Here is a 22,210-nt window from a genome sequence, read left to right on the forward strand (position 1 = left end):
CATCAGATGGTTTTAGCTTTTAGTAATGTAACATCCTAAAAACATGATTAATAAAGTTCATATATATGGAATAGATATTGATGTTGAAAACTATAGCTGGAGTATGTGGTTATATGGTTACGTTCCCATCCACACTCACCTTTTTATTCGCAATTCAGCATCCCAAATCATAGAATGAAGTTAGAAAATCAAAATTTGATTTTCTTAAGGTTGCCATTTCTAACTATAAAACTATATAAATCAATTTTAATTTTTTAGCAATCCAATATATTATGGACATTAACTTCAAATAAGGATAATTGATACAAGCATGCAAAAAAAAAAAACATTGACCCTAGATAAAACAAATGAGAGTAAACTAATTTAAGAGAAGCAAACGCATCCCTAATTCAATACTCAAACTAAACATTCCCTCTTAAAAGTCCTCTGTATATTCATCATCAACATCATCATCCTCCTCTTCCTCATCAACTTCATCTTCATTTGATCTCCGTCTTCATCTTCGTCTTCACCTTCACCTTCAACTTCAACTTCTCCATCTTCAACTTGTTCTACATTTAGTTCATCTTGAAGGGAAAATAGAGCCGCACCTGTTCCAGCTAACAAAACAGCTTCAGTAACCACTTTCGTTCCCACACCTTTTGCAATCCTTTTCACCATTCCTCGTTTCTTCTTCCCATGGACCTTTTTTGTTGTTGCCTTGTCTTTGTTCTTCTTACTACTTTTCACATTACCAGATGTTTTACCCTCGCTCGATCCAGTAGTAATTTCTTTGTTCTTGACGTGATTGAATCTTTTCTGGGAGTCATCTCTAGATCATCTTTTTACTTACTGGATCTATGAACTTATTGTAGGTCCAAGATACGGGATCAAACAATGTGTTCTTGGATCAATCTCTTTGAGAGCTAGTGGAAATCACTCTCAAGTAAACCGAGATCTTGGATCTTGTAGGGGTTTGGTTATTTCCGTTTATGGAAAGGAAGTAAGGTAGTGGGAGAGTTGGTGAAAGGATAAGATAACTAGTTTGTTAAAAGGATGAGGTATGCATGGAAGCTTGCACTATTTATAATGAAAGTTCCATGCACACTTCTTGCATTATTTCGGTCCAATGGGCTTTTGTTTACAATGGCCTATGGCCCAAACATACAAGAAAGATGAATAAACAAGATAATACAAAAGACTATGTTTACAAAATAGGTGCTAACAATCTCCCTCTAGTATTTAGTATTGTCTTCCATATTCATCGTCAATTGGTCTCGTACACTAAGCATCCGTCATCCTGTAGTTGATCCTCAACAAGTCGTCGCACAAGCTTGTTGAACTTTTCAACTATCTTATTTGTGTGTTCATTCCCCTGATCTTCAAATGTACATATAGGAGATTGGTATAGCTTCAAAATGTATTCCATGCTGAGACCCATCAGTTTGTGCTCATCAAACACACGAAGAGGATGCATTGTTTGGCACTGAATCATGGCTTCGCCCATGTTATTATCAAACTCCCAACATAGGAAGTCATGGAGTAGATTGGGCTTGAATGGTTCACCATGATAGACTTCCCTACCTTCCTTAGGCATCTTGAATCTCGAAGCCTTTCTTTGTTTGCCTGTTCCTGGGTCGATCTCAGTGGGATGCTTGAAGGTTCGTCCCTTATTCAGCTGAAAGTTGGAGTAGTCGGCTCTTGATTCTCTATCCATGTGTCGCTTGAGCCAACCCTCCAGCCTCTTCTCTCCTGCTCCATCACCTAGCTCTTAGTAATTCATGTCTAGTTCAGACAGAGTATGCATCTCTGTATGATGCATGTAGGTGAGGTCGTCGTTTACCTTTCTGATGGCCCACAACTTGCTCTCAACATGAAACTTGGCATATGCAATCAACGATTCATCATGACAGGGGTAGTTTCGGCAACGAGCACTCCCACGACTGCTTACACAGTGCCATTTCCCCTTTTTCATTTTTGGCAGCTGGATCTTTGACCTCCAGATATGGTGTAACATCCCCAAAATTTCGGTCCAAATTTAACAACTTAATAAAGATAAGGGACCAAAAATATTCTCAAGATAAATAAGGGGAAAATGAGATAAGAAAATAAAGGCATCTTATGTTAAGGAAATGAAAAAGTTCATCCCACATTGGAAAATTATAAAACTTGGAAGCTATTTATAAGGAAAATAGTTTCCATAGTAATATTCTTATATGCCAAGATGCACCCAGTGGTTCTAGCAGAGGGTGCAGAGCACCCGACGCCCACGAACACGGTCTCGGGCACAAGCACGGGCTTGGGCGATGGACGCAATGTGACGCGTGTCCCACCACGTGATGACACGTGGCAGTCTCTGCATATCATGACTCATCGCGATACACGATGACCTTTTTAAAAGGCCATCGCGTTACGCGGACGACTTCAAAAATTGCTATAAATAGGAGGGTTCACGGCACCTCCCTTCACACATCATTTCACACTCACTTTCATGTAGTTAATCTCATTTTGTGTGCCAATGTCTCGTAGTACGTGCCAAGCTCTAAGGTTCTAACGGTTTAAGCCACCGTATGCGATATAGAGTAGAAGTGCCGCTCGTACAAGCTTAGGCGTATAAACTCCTAATACCCGCGTAAGGTAGGGGTTCCACTTAAGTTATTATTTTATTATTTTATATGGCTTAGACCATAGTCGGGGATATAGCCCAAACATTGATCATAATTATGTTTACATAAGCTTTATATACACAAAAGTTATAGTTAAATAGTGTTTCTTCATAATTAAGAAGCATAAGCTTTTATATACAAGAGGATATAGTCAAATATAGTTGCTTCATGATTAAGAACATTATATGTAAGGGATATAGTTAAAAATTAATGTTTCTTCATGATTAAGAAACAAAAAATTTTACATACAATGGTTATAATCAGTTGATGTTTCTTATTGGAGAAGAAACCTATCATAGATGTTTCTTCATGAAAAGGAAACTCAGCACAAGATTGGTAAATAAACAAAAAGACTGCAGGTCTAAATATTTTATTCAAACAATGATCAATCAAGGTTAAAGCTATCAAAACCAGACTAAAGGTCTGTAGTTGGATCAAGAGACGATTCGGGTATTTATATAAACCTATTTTATTATAGGTTAATCATCATATATTCACAAATGTTTTCAAACGAGATCACCACATCATTCAGAATAAACAATTACAGGTGAATATGTTAAACCTTTTACAGTTAGTCATTAAGATAAACAGGTTGTTTATCTTAACAAATCAGTCATGTTTATATGAGATTACGTGATCTCTAAATTTAAGGGATTACGTGATCCCTAAATTACAAGGTAGAAAATAAAAGCAACTCAGACCGAGTACACATGTGTCTGGATCCAAACATATCTGTCTAGCCTATCATGCAAGGCCGTAGGCTAGCAGTCATAACTAACTCTCCAATAGGCATTATTTCCCAGAGAACCTTAATTGTGTGTGTATGGAAAGTGGCACAAGTTCCAGAATTAAGAGACGTTTCTGCTGAGTGTGTTTATGAAAACTATCTTGTCAGTCAAATATTTATTAAATGTTTTAGAGTCAACGATTCACCAGCATATTGCTGACGTATTTCCCCCCACATTTCAGGGAAACATATTTAGCAAAGATAGCAAGGAATTTGAGTCACTCAAGGAGTTAGATACTCGCTCCAAGGTAATGGCTCAGTTTTTAATTATTTAAATATGGTAAACAGATTAAACATGAGTTTTAAATTAAACACTCGGGTATTTGTTATCCGAGAAATTTTCAAAATAAATTAATATTTTATTATAAACAAAGTCTTACGCTAAAGATAACTTGCAACTATGATATATTTACAAAAAATGCACCAATTATTAGTCGCAAGCCAAGGCCCTAAGTCGGGATGTGATAGGTTGGTATCAAAGCCAGCGATTTTAGCGAATTATGTATTTAACCATTCCTAAGATTTAATTAGAGATAGATATCAATCTTATAATAGCACTAGGGGTGTAAACGATCCGAGCTGCTCACGAGCTACTCGATATCGGCTCTTAAAAAGCTCGATCGAGCCGAGCTTAATCGAGCCCGAGCACGAGTCTAAAAGTAAGCTTGTTTAAGAAATGAGCCCGAGCCCGAGCTTCATATATCGAGCTCAAGCCGGCTCATGAGCCTGTCATTTATATATATTTTTTTAAAAAAATATATTTATTAATTATTACACAATATATATAATGTCATGAAAAAAATAAATAAAAATAACTAAATAACATATATTATTTTGGACATAAAATCATAATAGAAAAAAATATATAAAAATAATTATAATTATATAAAAAATAATTGATAAATAGTAAATGAGCCGAGCCTAAGCCGAGCTCGAGCTTGAAAATATATTCATGAGCCGAGCTCGAGCTTTAAAAATAGTGCTCGAAGCGAGCCAAGCTCGAGCTCGAGCTCTATACAAGTTAAACGAGCCGAGCTCGAGCCTAGTCAAGCTCGGGCTCGACTCAGCTCGTTTGCACCCCTAAATAGAACTAATGTCTCAACAAAGTTTGGTATTAGATTAAAAGTACCAAAGGCTGTAACTAGCAAGTAATTAAATCGTTACGGATAAGATAGGAAAGTATTCCTACCCCTAATCGACTACATGCATATGTCCAATCATCATTCTAGTCAAGGATCAATTCAGCCCAATTCGGTAAAGGAAAAGGATAGCTTTACTCCCAATCCCTATATCCAGTGATGAAGATTCATACCAAACTATAACGGAGGAAGATTCAAATTCATTCGACACTAAAACCCCATCAGTCCCAAAGAGTACAACGCAGAATATGCATGGAATAGGATCAAGTAGATCCAAGAAACCAATGATGCCAAAGGAAAAAGAAATAATGTCATATCTAGAAGAATATCCTTAGGGATAGGAATATTTTAATTCTGTAGAAGGAATGTATGACATTGAAGATGATTCAACTCATTAGGAAATCAATGTTACCAAACTAGTAAAAGAAATGCTTAGAAAAGAAATAAATACGTACGAGAAGGAAAAAGAAAAGGAGATAGATGAAAACGTCAAAATGGACAACAAGATCAAGAAGTTGGTCATTCGCTGGAAGAAATAGACAATAAGATCTTAACAGTTGTAATCAGTATAGCGGTGTACTCTTGCAACTACAACATAAATAAAAGATATGTTTTACTTTCTGTGAAATATTAAACTTATCTTTAAATTATGTTAAGAGTAGAAAAGCATAAAACTCTCAAAATACTTCCAACAAATCTGGAAGTGAGAGAAAATTCATCAATGAGATTAGGAAAAGTCCAGGTGAACAAAATCTAAAAGATGATTTTCAACGCATCCATAAGTCAAAGAAATAGAAAGATACCAAGAAAGAGAATCAGAGAAATTCTTATGGTCTGCTTGTACACAAGGTATGTACTAGTGTTTCAAGAACAGACAAGAACATAGATATTCAGAAAATAACATAGTAATGATAAGATGCGTGGGTTTATCGTTTTATACAATTATCCCAACATCATTTTTCGATCAAAAGAGCAAACATTTGGATCGAGCCTTATATGAGATAGATAACCTTAAGAAAGATTTAGTAGAGGTCAATGAAAAAACAAAGAAAAGTTGGAAAGAAAATACGATAGAATCATTAAATGTTTCATAGAAAAATAGATCTTTTGTACTCGTATCACGCAGTTATTGTAACTATTCTATTATCAATATATAAACAAGAGTTTCTCTCTTACTAAATCAATTTTGTTTACAGAATTTTGAATCCAAACAATCAACAGAATAATGATGAAGCTTCAATTCAAAGAAGCAACATGAACATATTGATGTAGATGTCGTGCTCTAATATTTACAATTTTTATATACAAAAAGATAGATCGGTTGTTTTAATCAAAATTGATCATGCCGAGTGATTCGACCAGAAATTCAAATCGGGCATGATCGATGGCTTTAGTGAAAAGATCAGCAAAGTTGTTATCAGATGGACTATCTTAAGCTTGCATTATCACATTGTATAACGAAGTTGAAGAAACTCAAACCGAGACCCAACAGCTAATGCTAGATCCATCACTTGAGAAAAGTAGTTTGACGAGGTTAGTTTGAGAAACGCTCGATAAGTTGTGATTGAGACATTTGAACAAGGTTGATGTTGTTGAAGCACAAAGTACCATATGAAACATTTCCCATTCCTTGAAGTTTGTCCCCCCATGTCGCTTACGAAAGACTCGAATCCGCCATCAAATGGTTTAACATAAAATAGAAAGGGTTCGTCTCCCATCATATGCCGGGTGCAATCACTATCTAAGTATCGAATACTATTGATAGTCCTCCATGATTGACCCTGTATGTACTAAGCTTTTAAATGGAAATGGGTTCCTGGGACAAAAGTGTCCCGGGAAGGTCAACTGTAACTGACCAAACTTAATTTTGTTTCGTGAAAACACTTTATTTCTTGTTGAAGCCTCACTTTATGAAGAGTAGTCCTTAGGAATCCAAGCAAAAACTTGTTCCTTGGTTTTGGAAATTTTGGACTTCTCTTTTCTTGATTTTAAAACTGTTTTTGGTGAATCTTCAGACTTTACAGTCTTAGGATCCTTTTTGATTTTATCCTTTTTGGTTTTCCAAAAAGTTTTCTTTTTGCGTTTTACTTTATTTACTTTGGATCTCAAATCCACTTCACCGGGTTCACTATCAGTTTGTTTAGTCCTTGAATCTGGGCTACTAAAGCTCCTTTTGGGGGACTGACTAAGTCGCCTTTAAATATCAATTTGTTGCTTGAATTAGTTTTTGGAATGTCTTGCAAGGTGAGAAGAATTACCACACACAAAACAACATTTTCTCCTAGGAGCACTATAGAACTCATCAGAACTATAATATGGTTGATGCGGTGGGAAATGTGATCCTTGGAAAGGAACATGATTATAAAACACATTTGTGTAATATGGATTAACAAAATTTTGTTGATAATGACCATAGGAATTGTTATCACATAAGTTGTATGACTAAGGATTTCTTAATTGATTGGTTGTTTGAGAAAATGATCGTTTATTTGGTGGAACATATTTACACGAAGTACTTGCCTTTTCATTTTCAAAAACTTTACTTTTGCTTGAATTATCCTCAGGCTTACAACTTGATATGTTCATCTTAACAAGCTTTTCAACAAGAGCTTCATTATAAACAGTTTCACAATCACTATCTGAAATATCATCAACATTTTCATCCAAAATAGCATGAGAAGTGCCAACATCAACACTTTCACACGTTGTTTTACCATCCGAAGATGAAGTCAATGTATTTTGTGTGGAAATAAAGTTGTTATTATCACTGACAGAGATGGTTGAATTCACGTTAGAATCAAAAAGTGAATTTAAAATGCTTTTATTTTTACAACTCATGTTCTTTTCCACTAACCCACTTTCTTTTAGATCACCTGCTACATAAGACGAATCAGCATTAGAATCATTAGACACATGAGTTGGAGCAATTGCATTAGAATTTGCATTAGAAGCTGGAGGAACAAATTTCACAGATTTTAGCACATAACCAATTCCATATGCCTTTTTCTTTCACGAGAGGGGTATTATAACTAAAGTAGGGCAGACTAGTATAATTATCATTTAAAGGTGGAGGGACAGTTGAATAATCGTAGCCTAAACCCGACTTTTTTTAGCACCCCTTTGTGCTCCAAAAATGTCATTCAACTTAATAGACGCTAACTTACACTTCTCTGCAATTAATTTTTTATCAGAAAGTTCAGACCCTAAACTTTCAATTTTAGCTTTTAGTTCAACAACTTGGTTTTTATAAAATTCAACTGCTCTATCTGATTGAAATATTTTGAGTTTCAAGTTAGCAACATCATCATGGTAAGTTTTAATTTTATTGGTGTAAACATTATAAGCTTTTACATATTGTTCATTTAGACTCTTTAATTTTGAGTTCTCTTTAATCACTGCATCATAATTATATCTATAGAACTCAACTTTATTAATGCACATTTGTGTGCATAGATTTGTGTGTACCTCAGGAAGGATAGGACATGCATGACTGCTTTCACCTGAATCACTTGTCCCAACTTTATTTTCTTTGGACTTATTATTTATTCGGAGCTTATTATCCATTATTTTAAAATACTTGATGGTAGAAGTCAACTGGTTCTCTTGATGGTAGCCATATTGTTGTACCATGTGTAAGGCAGCGAATTCAACAGCTTCATGTTTATCTCAGACAAACCATTGATGATCTCGGCACTTCTCATTTTAGTGACGAATGACTAAAATCTGTTGATAAGAGAGGCAACTGATTATTATTCTTTAATATATTTAAGCATGTCGAATTCTCCTTTTGATATTTCCTTTTGGCTTTCCTCCATATCCAGATTTCCTTCAAGCTCAGGATCGTAAGACATTTTTGCAATCAGTTTATCAAATCAAACAGTTTCGAAAAGGAGCAAATTCTGTTAAAAAGCCAAGTTCAAACGAATCCCATAAAAGTTCGATTCGATTCATGTGTGTGTGTGTGTCTATATATATATATATATTTGACTCGAATAAAAAAACTCGACTTGAATTTTTTTTAAGAAACTCGATTAGTTTTTTTTTGTTTTACACTCGATTAGATTAAAAAGAGTTGTTTTTTTTTTTGCTACAGTGACTCGAGTTTCTATAGTGACTCGACTCGATTCGTTACAGTACTCGACTTGATTTGCTACAGTGAGACTACTCGACTGTTATAGTACTCAAGTCGAGTTGCTACAGTGAATATATATTTTTTTAAAAGATAGCACCTAAACTACCAATAAAGTTAAAAGGACTTTAGTCTAAAAACCAGTAAATCGGCTTAGATCTGAGTTTTTCAACCGAATCTGAACCCGGAAATAAAAACTCAAAACACCAAAAACATAGATTTGATGATTTTCGTGTATTTTTAAGGTGTAAAGTACTCCAAAAGAAGTGAGTAACACGAAAAACAACCTAAAATCCAACAAAAACTAAGATCAAAATCTGAAAAGTTTGACCCGAAAACCACAAAAGTTGAGCCGAAAGCTCTGACACCAATTGTAGGTCCCGTGACGGATCTAACAACTAAGTTCTCAAGCCAATCTGGACCACTAGCTAGCGGAAATCACTAGTGGTTAACCTAGATCTCGGATCTTGAAACGCTTGGTTTATTTGCAAGAAGGTAAGAGAAGAAGAGAGTTAGAGAAAGAGCAGAGAGTTTTAGATGGATGGATAAGAATGATATTGGACAAAAAGCTTGATATGCATATGAAGTCTCCACTATTTATAGTGAGAGACTTCTATGCTTCCTTCCATATTATTTACGGCCCATTGGGCTTAACAAAACAAGGCCTCGGGCCCAAAAATACAAATAAACAAAAACCACATGCTTCCTTGTTACAACGATAGCTTACTAGGTAAATACAAAAGACTAAATAAACAAAACTGGGCTCTACATTATCTTACTAGTTTTTTTTCAAAATATCAGTAAGTTAAAAAGTGTTTCATAATCGCAAGACCTTTTGATTTTAGTCATAAATCATGGATTTTAAAATGACTTTTGGCTTTTTAATTGAAAAACTACTAATCTACCCACCCTTTACTCTAAAATACTCCACGAATATTCAATATGTAAGGATAGTTGAAAGAGGAGTGAAATAAAATAATGGTCTTAGAGCATTCTCAGCCCATTCCCTTAAAATATGTGAGGAGTTGTAAATTATATAGTATGGTTATGAGTGGTTGTGAGTAGAACAGAGAGAAAATGTTATAGGGGAAAGTTAGATTTGAGGATTCACTATTCATACTCTGTAATTTTTTAATATTTTTGAAAAGTGAATGTGAGTGGAGTAAAGAGAAAAGATAATGATAAAGGTATAAAAAATATTATTTAATTAAATAGGAGAGAGAAAAAACAATAATTTGTAGTGTAATTATATGATATATATGGATATAGGGTAGGGAATGGCCTAGGAATGAGCATTCTCATTCCACCCTCTATCCCTAAACCAAAAATTACACTAATTACATTTTCTCTCTTCATTTTAATTAAATAAACTTTTTATACCTTTTATCATTATCTTTTCTCTTTCCTTCACTCACAACCACTCTCAAAATATGTTAAAAAATTATAGGGGATGAACAGTAACTTTTCAAATATACAAAAAAATCACTACTTTTTCTAAGATATAAAAACTATTCACTCACAACACCCTGAATCACTCTCTAAATTATAAAAACACCCCTCACATTAAATGAGGGGTTGGATGAGAATGCTCTAAGCCTCTCTTCCCGTGAGGCCCCCAAATTCTTAAAAAGAAAAAAAAAATGTATTTAGATAATTGGGCTTTGGATTGTTGGCCGTGTGATTTGTGACCTATGTATATACGTATAAGTGATGATAGATTAATCATAGGATAAAAAACATTTTTTAATTTCTACCAAAAGAGGCACAAGCTTGAGTCGACCATGTTAATATACCGGTGTGTTTAAATCAATAAATTTTCAACAAAAAAAAAGAGTTAGAAAAACCACCTACGTCGAAATACCGACCAAAAAATTATCTTTTTTTTTCATCACTAGTTTGTGGCAAGTGAGAAAAGTTCATTTATTGAGATAACATGTGGAAGATGGAGGGTAGGTGCTAATTAAGGGATATGATATTCATACACCCTTTGGTTATTCACACACCTTACATACGATCGTATGAAACCCTTGTTAAAGGGTGTGTGGATAGATCAAAGATGTGTGAATAACCAATGCCTTAATTAAAAAGTCTATACTAAAGACTCTAGATAGAATAGACTTAGATATTTTGCTATTTGACATTTTATTAATTCTTCAATATTTGCCGTACGTCAGCGGTTCTTACACTCTAAACAGTGTATTATTGAACCTTTCTTATAGTATTTATAGGTGTTTGTGTTTGAATACTTATATTTAAATGCACACTGTCGTTTACTTACATAATTAGCTACATGTGCATGTTCTTTTATGAATATTTTCTTGTCGACATTTCACTAATCGTGGGAGGAATGGGGTGGGTTCCAGCTGTAATTTGTTTTTCAAGTGTCACATGTACTTAGTGGCGGCATAAAAGTAGGTTCATTGTTGGATTTTCTTGTCTTTGTGTTATTGGTGGCTCTAGCGCCTTCCTAGTTTTGTAATAAAATGTTGGTTGATCATTAAAATATATATATGCAGTACGTCAGTGCTCCTTACACTCTCACGCTGTATTTTATCACGTGTTTGTATTTGAATACTAATATTTAAATGCACCATGTTGTTTACCTACATAATTTGCTTCATGTGCATGTTCTTTTAGGAATATTTTGACATTTCACCAATTTTAAGGTTTTTTGAATTTTTGTAAAAAAAAGAGAGACTCCTTTACATAACGGTTAGTGTATCCCTTTAAAAAAAAATTACGGCTGCCGGGGTACTCATTGAAACATTGGCCAGCTTGCCTTCTGAAGACTTGTTTGGCCAACAATCTTCACACTTAAAACATTATGCGTGGCACATTTCTATATATGTTGATGACGTGGATCATGGATTCTGTGCTTTTGTATACACGTGATATGCAAAAACTGAATCTTATTTTATAAAACGAAAAGCTAAAGCCTATTTTATCATGATCAAATTAATGTTCATCTCATGGAATTTCCATTGTACAAATGTACATCATGCATGCTTACATGTATCTGAAGTCAAAATCAAATTCAGATGATCCTATAAAAGTAATAAAAAAGTACTCTTGTGTATACTCTAGGCAATCCCACATCAATCATGGTAAGAAGAAATTCAATGTTCATAAGGATTAAGGAAAGCGGAAAGCTCTGGCTCAAATATCACCAACGCGTTTTGAACATATTTACAAAAGTTTTTAGATATTATCTACGTCCTTGCTATATAACACATGAATTTAGATAAAAGATTTGGTTTTTTAATATAAGCTTAAAAAGACGTTAAACTTTTCTGCAATTTGACGTGTAAAATGTGCCTTTGTTTAGCCGCAACGCACCCTTCTCTCTGTACCACATGTGCATGGTTAAAATCTTACGGTCTGCTTCCGTGCGGTTTAATGGCTTCGCAGCAAGAGACGGATGTTGAACATCTAGTATGGATGAGCCAAAAGTCACAAAACCCAACATTTTTTTTCCTACTTCTAACTTTTGGGTCGGCATTCTGGTTAAGGTCGGGGTAGGTCAAACAATAAATTTACATCCAAACCTACCAAATTAAAAGAAATACAAAATGGTGAAATGCGTATTGGGGAACCTAGTCTCTGCTTGCTTTTGTTGATCGTTTCAATTAATCGTTTTCACTCCCACATGAGTTGTTAGGATTAAACGCACACACGAAACTGAACACACACTCGAAAGCAATAACGAACACGAGGATTTAACGTGGTTCGGTCTAAACTGACCTACATCCACGGGTGGTAACTAGGTATTTTTTATTGAGTGACAACGATTACAAGTACATAACGCGGTTTATATATAGACTGAACTAGGGTTCATAACTTATTAAACAAGATATCAAAACTGGGCTGGGCTTGGGCCCGGCCGCCCGCACCCGTCTCCTTTTTTCACTTCAAATAATAAACCGACCCAAACAAGGCCAACGAACCCAACAATCTCCCACTCGGAGGCCTTGAGTACTCTCATCTGTACTCCTGATTATACTTCTGTAATCCGAAAATTAAACATCTTCTAGTTGCCACCGCCTTCTCATCAATTAACCTGAAGGCTCGTTGAAGCTCCCCAGAGCTCCAACACGTCAGTCACGGCTAAAACTGCCCCTGACCGGTTCTTTGCCCCTACCGACTCCCACTGTAACGAACTGTCGGATCCTGAGATACCTCGAGAACAAACACTCTCCATATTCAGCAAGTAATTCACTGGAGAGACATTTACAGCTGGAATACTGGTTTTCTTAATCCACTTTCGACCTGGAACTGTAACTGAAACACGACTTGTGCTCCCACTGTCACGATGTTCTCTGACTGATTTAACCTTCCTAACTCGTTCATCCTGAATCTTCACTTTGGCTCTGGGTTTGTTACTTGCAAAACGAACCTTCTTATGCTAATGAGATTATGTGAACCGGATTTTGTCTTTCACCAAAACTGGATCCACTCCTTTCGATGACATATCGACCATATACAACGAACCCATTTTCTTGCCATGAGCAACCACGAGATTCCCTTTGACTACTTTCCATTGCCCATTCCCGAACTTAACATCGTAACCCTGGTCATCCAACCGCCCGACTGAAATCAAACGTTTCTTCAAACTTGGAATAACCCTCACGTCTTTCAAAGTCCAAGAAGTACCGGCTGAAGTTATCAAATCAACATCTCCCATACCCGTAACCTCTAGAATATCATCGTTCGCAAGTCGAACCGTTCCAAAATCCCCAAACTTAAGATTCTTCATTGTTTCACTACAATGAGTCAGTGAGTGGCATGAAACGAAGCACCAAAATCCATCACCCAAGAATCAACATTACTCTCAACACTGCAAACAAAGCTTCATCACTACTGACCCCGTCATCTCTGTCGTCTTCTCTCATGTTCACCTCTTTCTTACCATTCAGACACTGATTCCTGAAGTGTCCCTTCTCTTTACAACTCCATCATTCAATATCTTTACGAGTCTTAGACTTACTCCTCTTCCTGCTCCCACTGCCTCATTGTTCTCCCATACCTCTACCTTCTGTGACTAACATATTGCCGGACAATTCACATGAACTTCTGCGTCTTGAATCTTCTCCCAGAATCATATCCCGAATCCCGTCAAAGGTAATTTTTGTAGATGAACTACAAACCGCAGTCACTGTTTGCGACCAACTGTCGGGCAAATTAGAGGATAATAACAACAGGCCTTGAACTTCATCATCAAACTTACTGTCAACTGACACTAAGCGGGACAAGATCGAATTAAGATTGTTGATATGCGTTGTAACTGACCCACCCTCTTTCATTCTTGTTGTCACTAGCTCTCGGATTATTTGCTGCCGAAGGCTTCTCATACATGTTGGATGGTGCCTCCATCATACCACGCGTTGTGGTTTCTTTCATGATGTTAAACGCCACATCTTCCGACAACGACAAAGTAATACAAGCCCTAGTTTTCTTGTCTAACTTCTTCCAATCTTCATCTGACAAGTTTTCTGGTTTTTCATCCTCAAGCACTACATCTAAATCTTTCTAACAAAGCAGCGCTTCTATCTGCATCTTCCACCAACCAAACTTTTTTCCGACAAACTTCTGTATAAAAACATTTCCTTCTTCTGCCATTACAATGACTAAAACGAAAACCTGGATAAAAACAGATACAAACATGCAATGGCACGGTCCTGAACTTAACGGTTGTTCTATTGAACTCTGTTACAAATCAACCTATTTAAACCGCAGCGGAATAACGAACTGAAAATCCAAAACGGAAACTTTTAAACTGAAACGATAAAACCTGACAAATGCAGTTGGCACTGGTTTTGGTTTCTTTAACGCTTCTTCTAATTCAACAACTGTTCTTCAAAAAATAGGGTCTGATTCAACTTTTCTTGGCTCGTGCTTTGGATAATATAATATCAACCTAAATATTTCGTTGGCAAATTGCCAAAGTCTTTTGTCCCACAAAATTAATTAAACTACTTTGGGCTACTTAATGAAAAGTTAGAAAACAAACTCAATTGGGTAGAATCCTTTGTTTTCCACGGCTCAAATAAGAAAAAGAAATCAATGAGTCAAAAGTGTATATCTTGGTCAAAGTTGTTGTCTCTTGGCCACGCCGCTATTTTTCTTAACAAAAGACAAAACCTTAATGTCTAAACTTTGCCTTCTTCCTTGATAACAAGCTTCTGCCCGACTAACAAGACTACTGCCGACGCTACACGTTGGTGATGCAGCAACTAATTGCTTTCAAACAAATAAACAGAACCTCTTTCTTCCCTGCGGCGGTCAGAACTAGCGGCGGACTAGCGGTGTCGCTACGGCAACAACAAACTACCATGATGGAGAGAATCGGACAGCGGCGACGGCGGAACCCTAGAGACTTCTAGCGGTGAAAGAGGCGGTTCAACGTGTTCTTCGTGTGATCCGAACCTAAGCTCTTGATGCCACTTGTTAGGACGCACACACGAAACTGAACACACACTCGAAAGCAATAACGAACACGAGGATTTAACGTGGTTCGGTCTAAACTGACCTACGTCCACGGGTGGCAACTAGGTATTCTTTATTGAGTGACAACGATTACAAGTACATGATGCGGTTTATAAATAGACTGAACTAGGGTTCATAACTTATTAAACAAGATATCAAAATGGGCTGGGCTTGGGCCCAGCCGCCCGCACCTGTCTCCTCTTTTCACTTCAAATAATAAACCAACTCAAACAAGGCCAACGAATCTAACACGAGTCAGTTCCAAACTTCAGGCATCAGCAGACAGTGGCAGTGCCTAATCAATTGATTTCACACCCACACGATTTCACCAATTCACATGCTTGCTTCTCGGCTTATGTTCTGACTTCCGTGCCGAACCTTACAAGTTAGTAAGTCACACAGCGGTCAGTGCACAACGGAAACTATATTGTTGTTGTGTTTGAACATCATCCACATGGTTGGGTTGGATTTTGGTCTTAATGTTTTTTTTTTTTTTGTTTAAAATTTATTTGGCTTCGTCTTATGGAGTTTTATTTCTCAGCCTCTCTATATATTAACATTTATTTCGTAAACTATTTCTCGTTCTTCGGCTTTGAACAAACTTTATTTTACAAAAAAACCCAAGACTGCCCTGACTCAGATAATATGGATAGGCCGTACTCAAATAGTTTGGCTGGGCCGGACTAAATACACACACACACACACATATATATATATATCGGAAAAAAATACACCATCGAGCGAAAAACGTAATGGGGTCGTGGCCCACTTTGGCCCAAAGAAAGATCCACCCATGGCTGCAACGAGCAGATCGTAAATACTGGTTTTATAATATTTAGAAAGTTTCAAGTGATACATAAGAGAGTTTTTCATTAGTCTATAAACATGACAGAGATTCATCGCATATGTTTATGAACACACAGGTAATCCCTTCTTTTTTCGCGTAGTATTACAAGTATTCACAAGAAAAATTTATCTGCCGAATCTGTTGACACAAACCCGTTTCCAAACCCGTTGTCAAATCTCCATAGATCAAATCCAAATTCATCTATTATCTTCACTTTAGTAGAAGTGACTTGAACTCTGCAACAAATATATTGGGTGATCTTATGCTGAAGTGCTATATGTACTTGCTTGCCTGCAATCAATTATCCGAACTGATCATATGTTAGGAACAAACGAGTCTCTTCTTCTCTTTGGATTTATACTGTTTTGTTTGTTCCCTTTTCTCATCATTGCCACAAACTCATCATAATTGATCCGGCCATCCTGCAAAATTAACAGTTTATCACTTGCCCAGTGTCAATATAAATAGTTTTTGAATTTGAATGTTGTTTTTCCTTTGATAACTTACGTTATCGGTATCAATCTCGGAGACTATCTCTTTTATATCCCTTCCATCATTCATACCGTATTCACGTATAGCTTGTTCCATTTCTTCTATAGTTATGTACCTGCCATCATGGTAGAGCATAAAGATTTTTAGACCATTCTCTATTGTTTAATGACGAGATCGAGGAAAGTGACTGTTGGAAGTGATGCTGAGTTTATTCATAGTTAAACATCTTGTTTGACTAACTGTGTTTTTCCCGTAGTAGGTTACTACGAGGGAGTTACTTCTCCGGAGTAGTAAAGTACTACGTGAAGAATATCATTTGTTAAGCAGTGTACGACGAGTGACTTTACTACTCTTGGTAAAAGGTTCACTACGGAGAAACTTCATGGGTTTATTTGTACTTATTGAAAGTTAGTTTGTTAGCGTCTAACAACATACGGTTAGGATATATTAGGGCTCGTTTTAGATTCTTAGTTGGTTCAGTTTGATTTCATTTCTATATCGATTTCATTCTTTTCCTTCATTACTTCTGAAATCAATAAAGTTGTGTTAGCCCTAATTCAATTTGGGATCTCATTTTTTAATTGTTTGAATTCAAAATCTGTGCTGAGTTCATGTTCTTCGGTGTTAATCGATATAATTTCCGCTAATTTGTTAACAGTTATTAGGCTAATTAACTTACCCACTGTTATCTTTATCAAAGTACTGGAATGCAGTGTAGAGATGCTCTTCTCTATCCATTCTGTTCAAATGCATTGTTGCTGTTATGAACTCATCATAGTCTATGGTTCCATTTCCATCTGCATCTGCCTGTTTTAATTCAGTTCAATATCCCAATTCATCAAATGAGAATAAAGATTTTATATGTCCAATAAATAAAAACTCAAATAATCAATTAATCTTTTAGCTTTATTGGGATATCTTACAGCTTCCATTAGTTGTTTAACTTCGCTTTCAGATAGTTTCGGCCCTTGTGTGGAAAGCCCATGCTTTAGCTCCTCAAGCGTAATCGTTCCACTATTATCTGTATCCATTCCTTTGAACATTTCCTTTAAGCCCATGATTTCTTCCTCCGAGAGGCATCCTGCAATAACCTACTCATCCAGGAAAGGTTGCAAACGTAGATTCATAAATATGCAATTTCCTTGTAATTACCAAAATAATGGCACCACTTATAACGTTAAAATAGTTTAAACTTATAAGTTTGTGAATATAATAAAGCTGTAATTTCCCATGTATAAATTTATTCAAATTTGGTTAAATTAGAAAGTATACATTTAGGTAATTTGACATTTTAAGTTAATATTGCCTGTGGCATATATCTTTTCTTAAAGGTGAAAGTTTAGAAATAATTCATTGAACATTTTAACACATCCTTAACACTTGTTATTAATTTCTCACAATTAAAGAAAATATAAAGCGGATGCATATTAATCTTTAACTAACTTGTATTTTTAAAGCTGCAAAATGATTAGAGTATATTAGCTTTTTCAACCTTAAATGAATTATGATTTAAATTACTACCCGAAGAGCAACTTTCTTGAACTTGTTCATGGCTCTAAATTGTTTTAGCCGGCCCATAACAGCATTGTCAAGTGGCGTATCAGGTGCCTCACCATCTTCTTTGATCCATGGATGAGCTAGAGAAAAAAAAAACAATGCTCACCACTCGTATCACACGCAATTTAATTGCATTATGTGGTAAAAATCCTTCAATATTTGATTATGAAATGTCTATGAAATATGAATCATGTTTGTCTACTACTTTCCATCTATTTGATTATGAAATGTCTATGAAATATGACTTCAGGTGCAATGTATATATGCTAACATGCATGAATATACAATCTTTACTTACAAAGCACTTCTTGTGCCGTCATCCGTTGCTTGGGATCCGAATTCAACATCTTTCTAACTAGATCTTTAGCCTGGGGAGATATACTAGGCCAAGGGTCACTTGTAAAATCGACATGTCCACGTAGGATTGCATTAAATATCCCATGCTCCGATTCTATATATAGTAACACAAAAGTATATAATTCAATGCTTTTAGTGTTATTAATTTGGTTTTATATTTCTCAAACAAAGATAATTCGATTTTATTAAGGAATGTACGTCAATTAACCTTACCTGCCCAGAAAGGAGGAACTCCGCAAAGAAAAATATACAACATGACACCAATGCTCCATATATCAATTTCTGGCCCGTATTTTCTTTTTAAGACTTCAGGTGCAATGTAATATGCACTTCCAACAATGTCCCCAAATACTTCGCCTGCATCGAAATGAATGGTTTCTGATCTTGCATATTACTCAGATTCCTTTTGTGTTGAATCCAATTCAATGCATTGAAGATGGATAACATTTAGCAAAAACTATCAAAATGGTCATCTTGACCATACGTTTTACAAAAGGTTTAGTATGTAAACCTCGGCTTTATAAATTTACAAAAATAGCCATATTGACTTTTTTTTTAAACTGCCAGTTTATTCGACAAATTAAACTAGAACTTGTGTCGCATATTAAAACTAGAACTTGTGTCCCCACTGCGCCAAGTTGACCTGTTGGGCAATGGTGGTGTAGCATATTAAAATCTGTTGTGCCAAATGACACACATGCAGGCTCTAATTCATTGGTAAAAACAAAAAATTAAGGACTATTGGATAATTATCACTTTACAATATCGTCTTAAGAGTTAAATGTCATTTTATTACCTGTAGTTTGCCCAACTACTCAACTTTAGTATCGTTTTTAAATTTATTGCAAATGACTATCTCACTTTTCTAAAACTTGCAATTTTTGTACTTTTTTTATAACCCCGTCTATTTTGTCCATTAAGTCAGGGCCAAATTAGTAATTTCGATTATTTTATTTATTTTCTCTTTTGAGCTAAGTGTCATTTTCATACCTGTAGTTTGTTCAATTATGCAACTTTATTACCTTTTTTTTTAATTTATTGCAACTGGATACTTTGATTAGTTTTTGATAGATAGACAAATCAAAAGAGACATTACATATTACGTATTACAATTAAAAGGTAATTAAAATACATGATAGAATATGAAAAACAACCATGAAATGTATAACATATGTTTTAGCCTTTTGTTCTTGATTGCCAATTTACTTCTAGTAGCTCAAGATCCGAGTTCATCTTAGCCATTTTTCTTGCATATTTTTATGTGCATCGATTTTTTTTTGAAAGTTCAGGCATGATAACAGTAGCTCTTTAACACATCGGATAATCAAGCCAAATAATAATAACACAACTTCGCACCTCTTAGTATAACATCAATTGAACTTGTGGACGAACGACGTTGACGAATCACATAGGCAAAACACCATATCGTAATTCATTGAACTTGAAGATAAACAACGGTTAAGGTTTGAAGGATCAATGAGCACGGCCGCGGGGGGGGGGGGGGGGTTAATTTGTTCATTTAGGGTTAGAGATGATTTATTAATTGTAATATGTAGTATCTCTTTTGGTTTGTGTATATGTCCAAAACAAATCAAAGTATCCAGTTGCAAAAATTTCAAAAAAAAGGTACCAAAGTTGCATAATTGAACAAACCACATGTATGAAAATGACACTTAGCTCAGAAAAGAAAATAAATAAAATAATCGAAATTACTAATTTGCCCCTAACTTAACAGACAAAATAGACGGGGTTAGAGAAAAGTACTAAAATTGCAAGTTTTAGAAAAGTGAGGTAGTTATTTGCAATAAATTCAAAAACGATACTAAAGCTACGTAATTGAGCAAACCACAGATACTAAAATGGCACTTTAACTCTAGCCTTAACTTTCCTTACAAAAAGATACATGTGGATATTTTTCAATTAATTAAGAAATTGTTTCGGTCAACAGTAAAATTTCACGTGGGACACCCATACTTAGCTGCATAGCAGAAACTATGACTTGGTGGACACCCGTCGCACATAACAACGTGGATCTCCACCATGCATGGTTTAATTTGTTGCGCTAATTTCACAAAGGTGGTGAAGAATTTGACGCAAGAGAATGGATCTGGTGGCCACATTGAAATCTGATACATCAAGAAACACTTGTAAAACATGATTAACTGATTGAAAATTTTTAATGTCAATAATTTTTTGTAAACCTCATTGGTCAAGATGGTATTTTGATGATTTTCCTAAGCAATTAGATTATGATAGAGAAATATATTTGTGTAACCTTGCTTGTAGAACACTGAGAGACCAAAATCGGTAGCCTTTAAAGGAGCGTTTTCGTCTTTATTTAACAGAAGAAAGTTTTCAGGCTTCAGATCTCTATGAATAACTCCCATTGAATGACAAGTATGCACGATTTGAACGATTGTTCTAAGCAATGATGCAGCACCCCTTTCCGTATAATATCCTTTAGCGATAATCCGATCAAATAACTCTCCACCCGCACACAACTCCATGACCAAATGCACAGAATGTTTGTCCTCAAATGCACCCTTAAGGTCCACAATATTCTTTTGTCCGCTCAAATGATGCATGATCTGTACTTCTCTCCGTACATCGTCCATATCTTCCTGATTTGCGAGTTTTCGTTTAGCAATTGTCTTGCATGCGAACGGTTCACCCGTTTGTTTGCTCATACACGAATATGTGACACCAAACTGGCCCCTTCCAAGCTCTTTTCCGATTGTGTAACCGGTGCGGACATCCTCCATTGGGCGTCCCAAAACCGGACCAATAGGATTTGGCTTGCCCGCGTTTGCTGTGGGAGAAGGGGACGCCGTTTGAGGCGTTGCTCTCGAAGGATCGTTTTCGGGTCTTTCTCCATTAACATCGCCAGCATTCGTGGGACCGTCTTCGGTTGGTGGTTCTTTTCGGGAACAACAGCTCCCCATTGGATGATCGGCGTTCGGAGGTGGTAAAAATTACAATAGAGAAAATAGGGTTTTTGGTTGTGGATGAAAAGAAAGGTTTAGAGAGAGAGTGAGAGAAAGAGGGAGAAGAGAGAGAGTGAGAGAAAAGTGAAGATAGATTGCAAAAAGGATGGAAGTGTGTGTGGAAACAAGACAAGTTTAGGTGGGAATGATGGGGAGGGATTATAGGATTGGAAATGGTCTTCGATTTTCTTATGTTGACAAGTTGAACTATATCTTACTAACAAATTAATAATCCTCATATAATAAAGTTAAGTCCATGATGTATGTCAATTTGATCAGCGCGCGGCCACGAATTAAATAGAAATGAGAGAGATATATGTATGCATCCACACGTTATACATCACTATCCTTCAAATTTAAAAATTACAATAGAGAAAATAGGTTTTTTTTTTCCTTTTTTTTGTAACATAACAAAGCATCTATGTTCAACTTCTGATTCAAAGTCAATGTTAAAAATTTTAGCATCGTTAATTATTTCAACCTTCTTTGAACATGATGAACTTTATATCGTGGACATTGTGGTGTGAAATCGAGCCACGTTTGAGTGAGTATCGTATATGGAAAACGGCTTATAGTTAGGGTGCAAATGAGCTAAGTTGAACCAGAGATCAGGTCACTCGGCACGTATAACCAACTTAAAGCTCGAGATTAGGTCGCCTGGCTCGGGCTAATTTGAGAAATTTAAACGAGTCAAATGTCACAGACCAATTATTTGAAGATCGAGATGTTAGATTTATGTTGAAATGCTTGGGTTTGTAGGCTCGCCTCGGACTTCATCATTAGGCACAGC

General features: G+C 35.9%; 1 protein-coding gene across 1 annotated transcript; it reads right to left on the bottom strand.

Annotated features, from left to right (window-relative positions):
- Positions 1-16,344: 16,344 nt before the first annotated feature.
- Positions 16,345-21,378, bottom strand: LOC143537044 (calcium-dependent protein kinase 17-like). The gene is made up of 8 exons (XM_077030906.1): positions 20,712-21,378; positions 18,650-18,793; positions 18,378-18,530; positions 18,044-18,159; positions 17,446-17,613; positions 17,202-17,329; positions 16,538-16,637; positions 16,345-16,452 (listed from the first exon to the last, which is right to left on the bottom strand). Exons 1-8 carry the CDS (start codon positions 21,376-21,378, stop codon positions 16,345-16,347), a joined length of 1,584 nt encoding a protein of 527 aa, XP_076887021.1.
- Positions 21,379-22,210: the final 832 nt, after the last annotated feature.

Source organism: Bidens hawaiensis, unplaced genomic scaffold (assembly GCF_021521415.1).
Source record: "Bidens hawaiensis isolate Kalapana, Puna unplaced genomic scaffold, B.hawaiensis_p1.1 tig00011078_1, whole genome shotgun sequence".
NCBI classification, from domain to species: Eukaryota; Viridiplantae; Streptophyta; class Magnoliopsida; order Asterales; family Asteraceae; genus Bidens; species Bidens hawaiensis.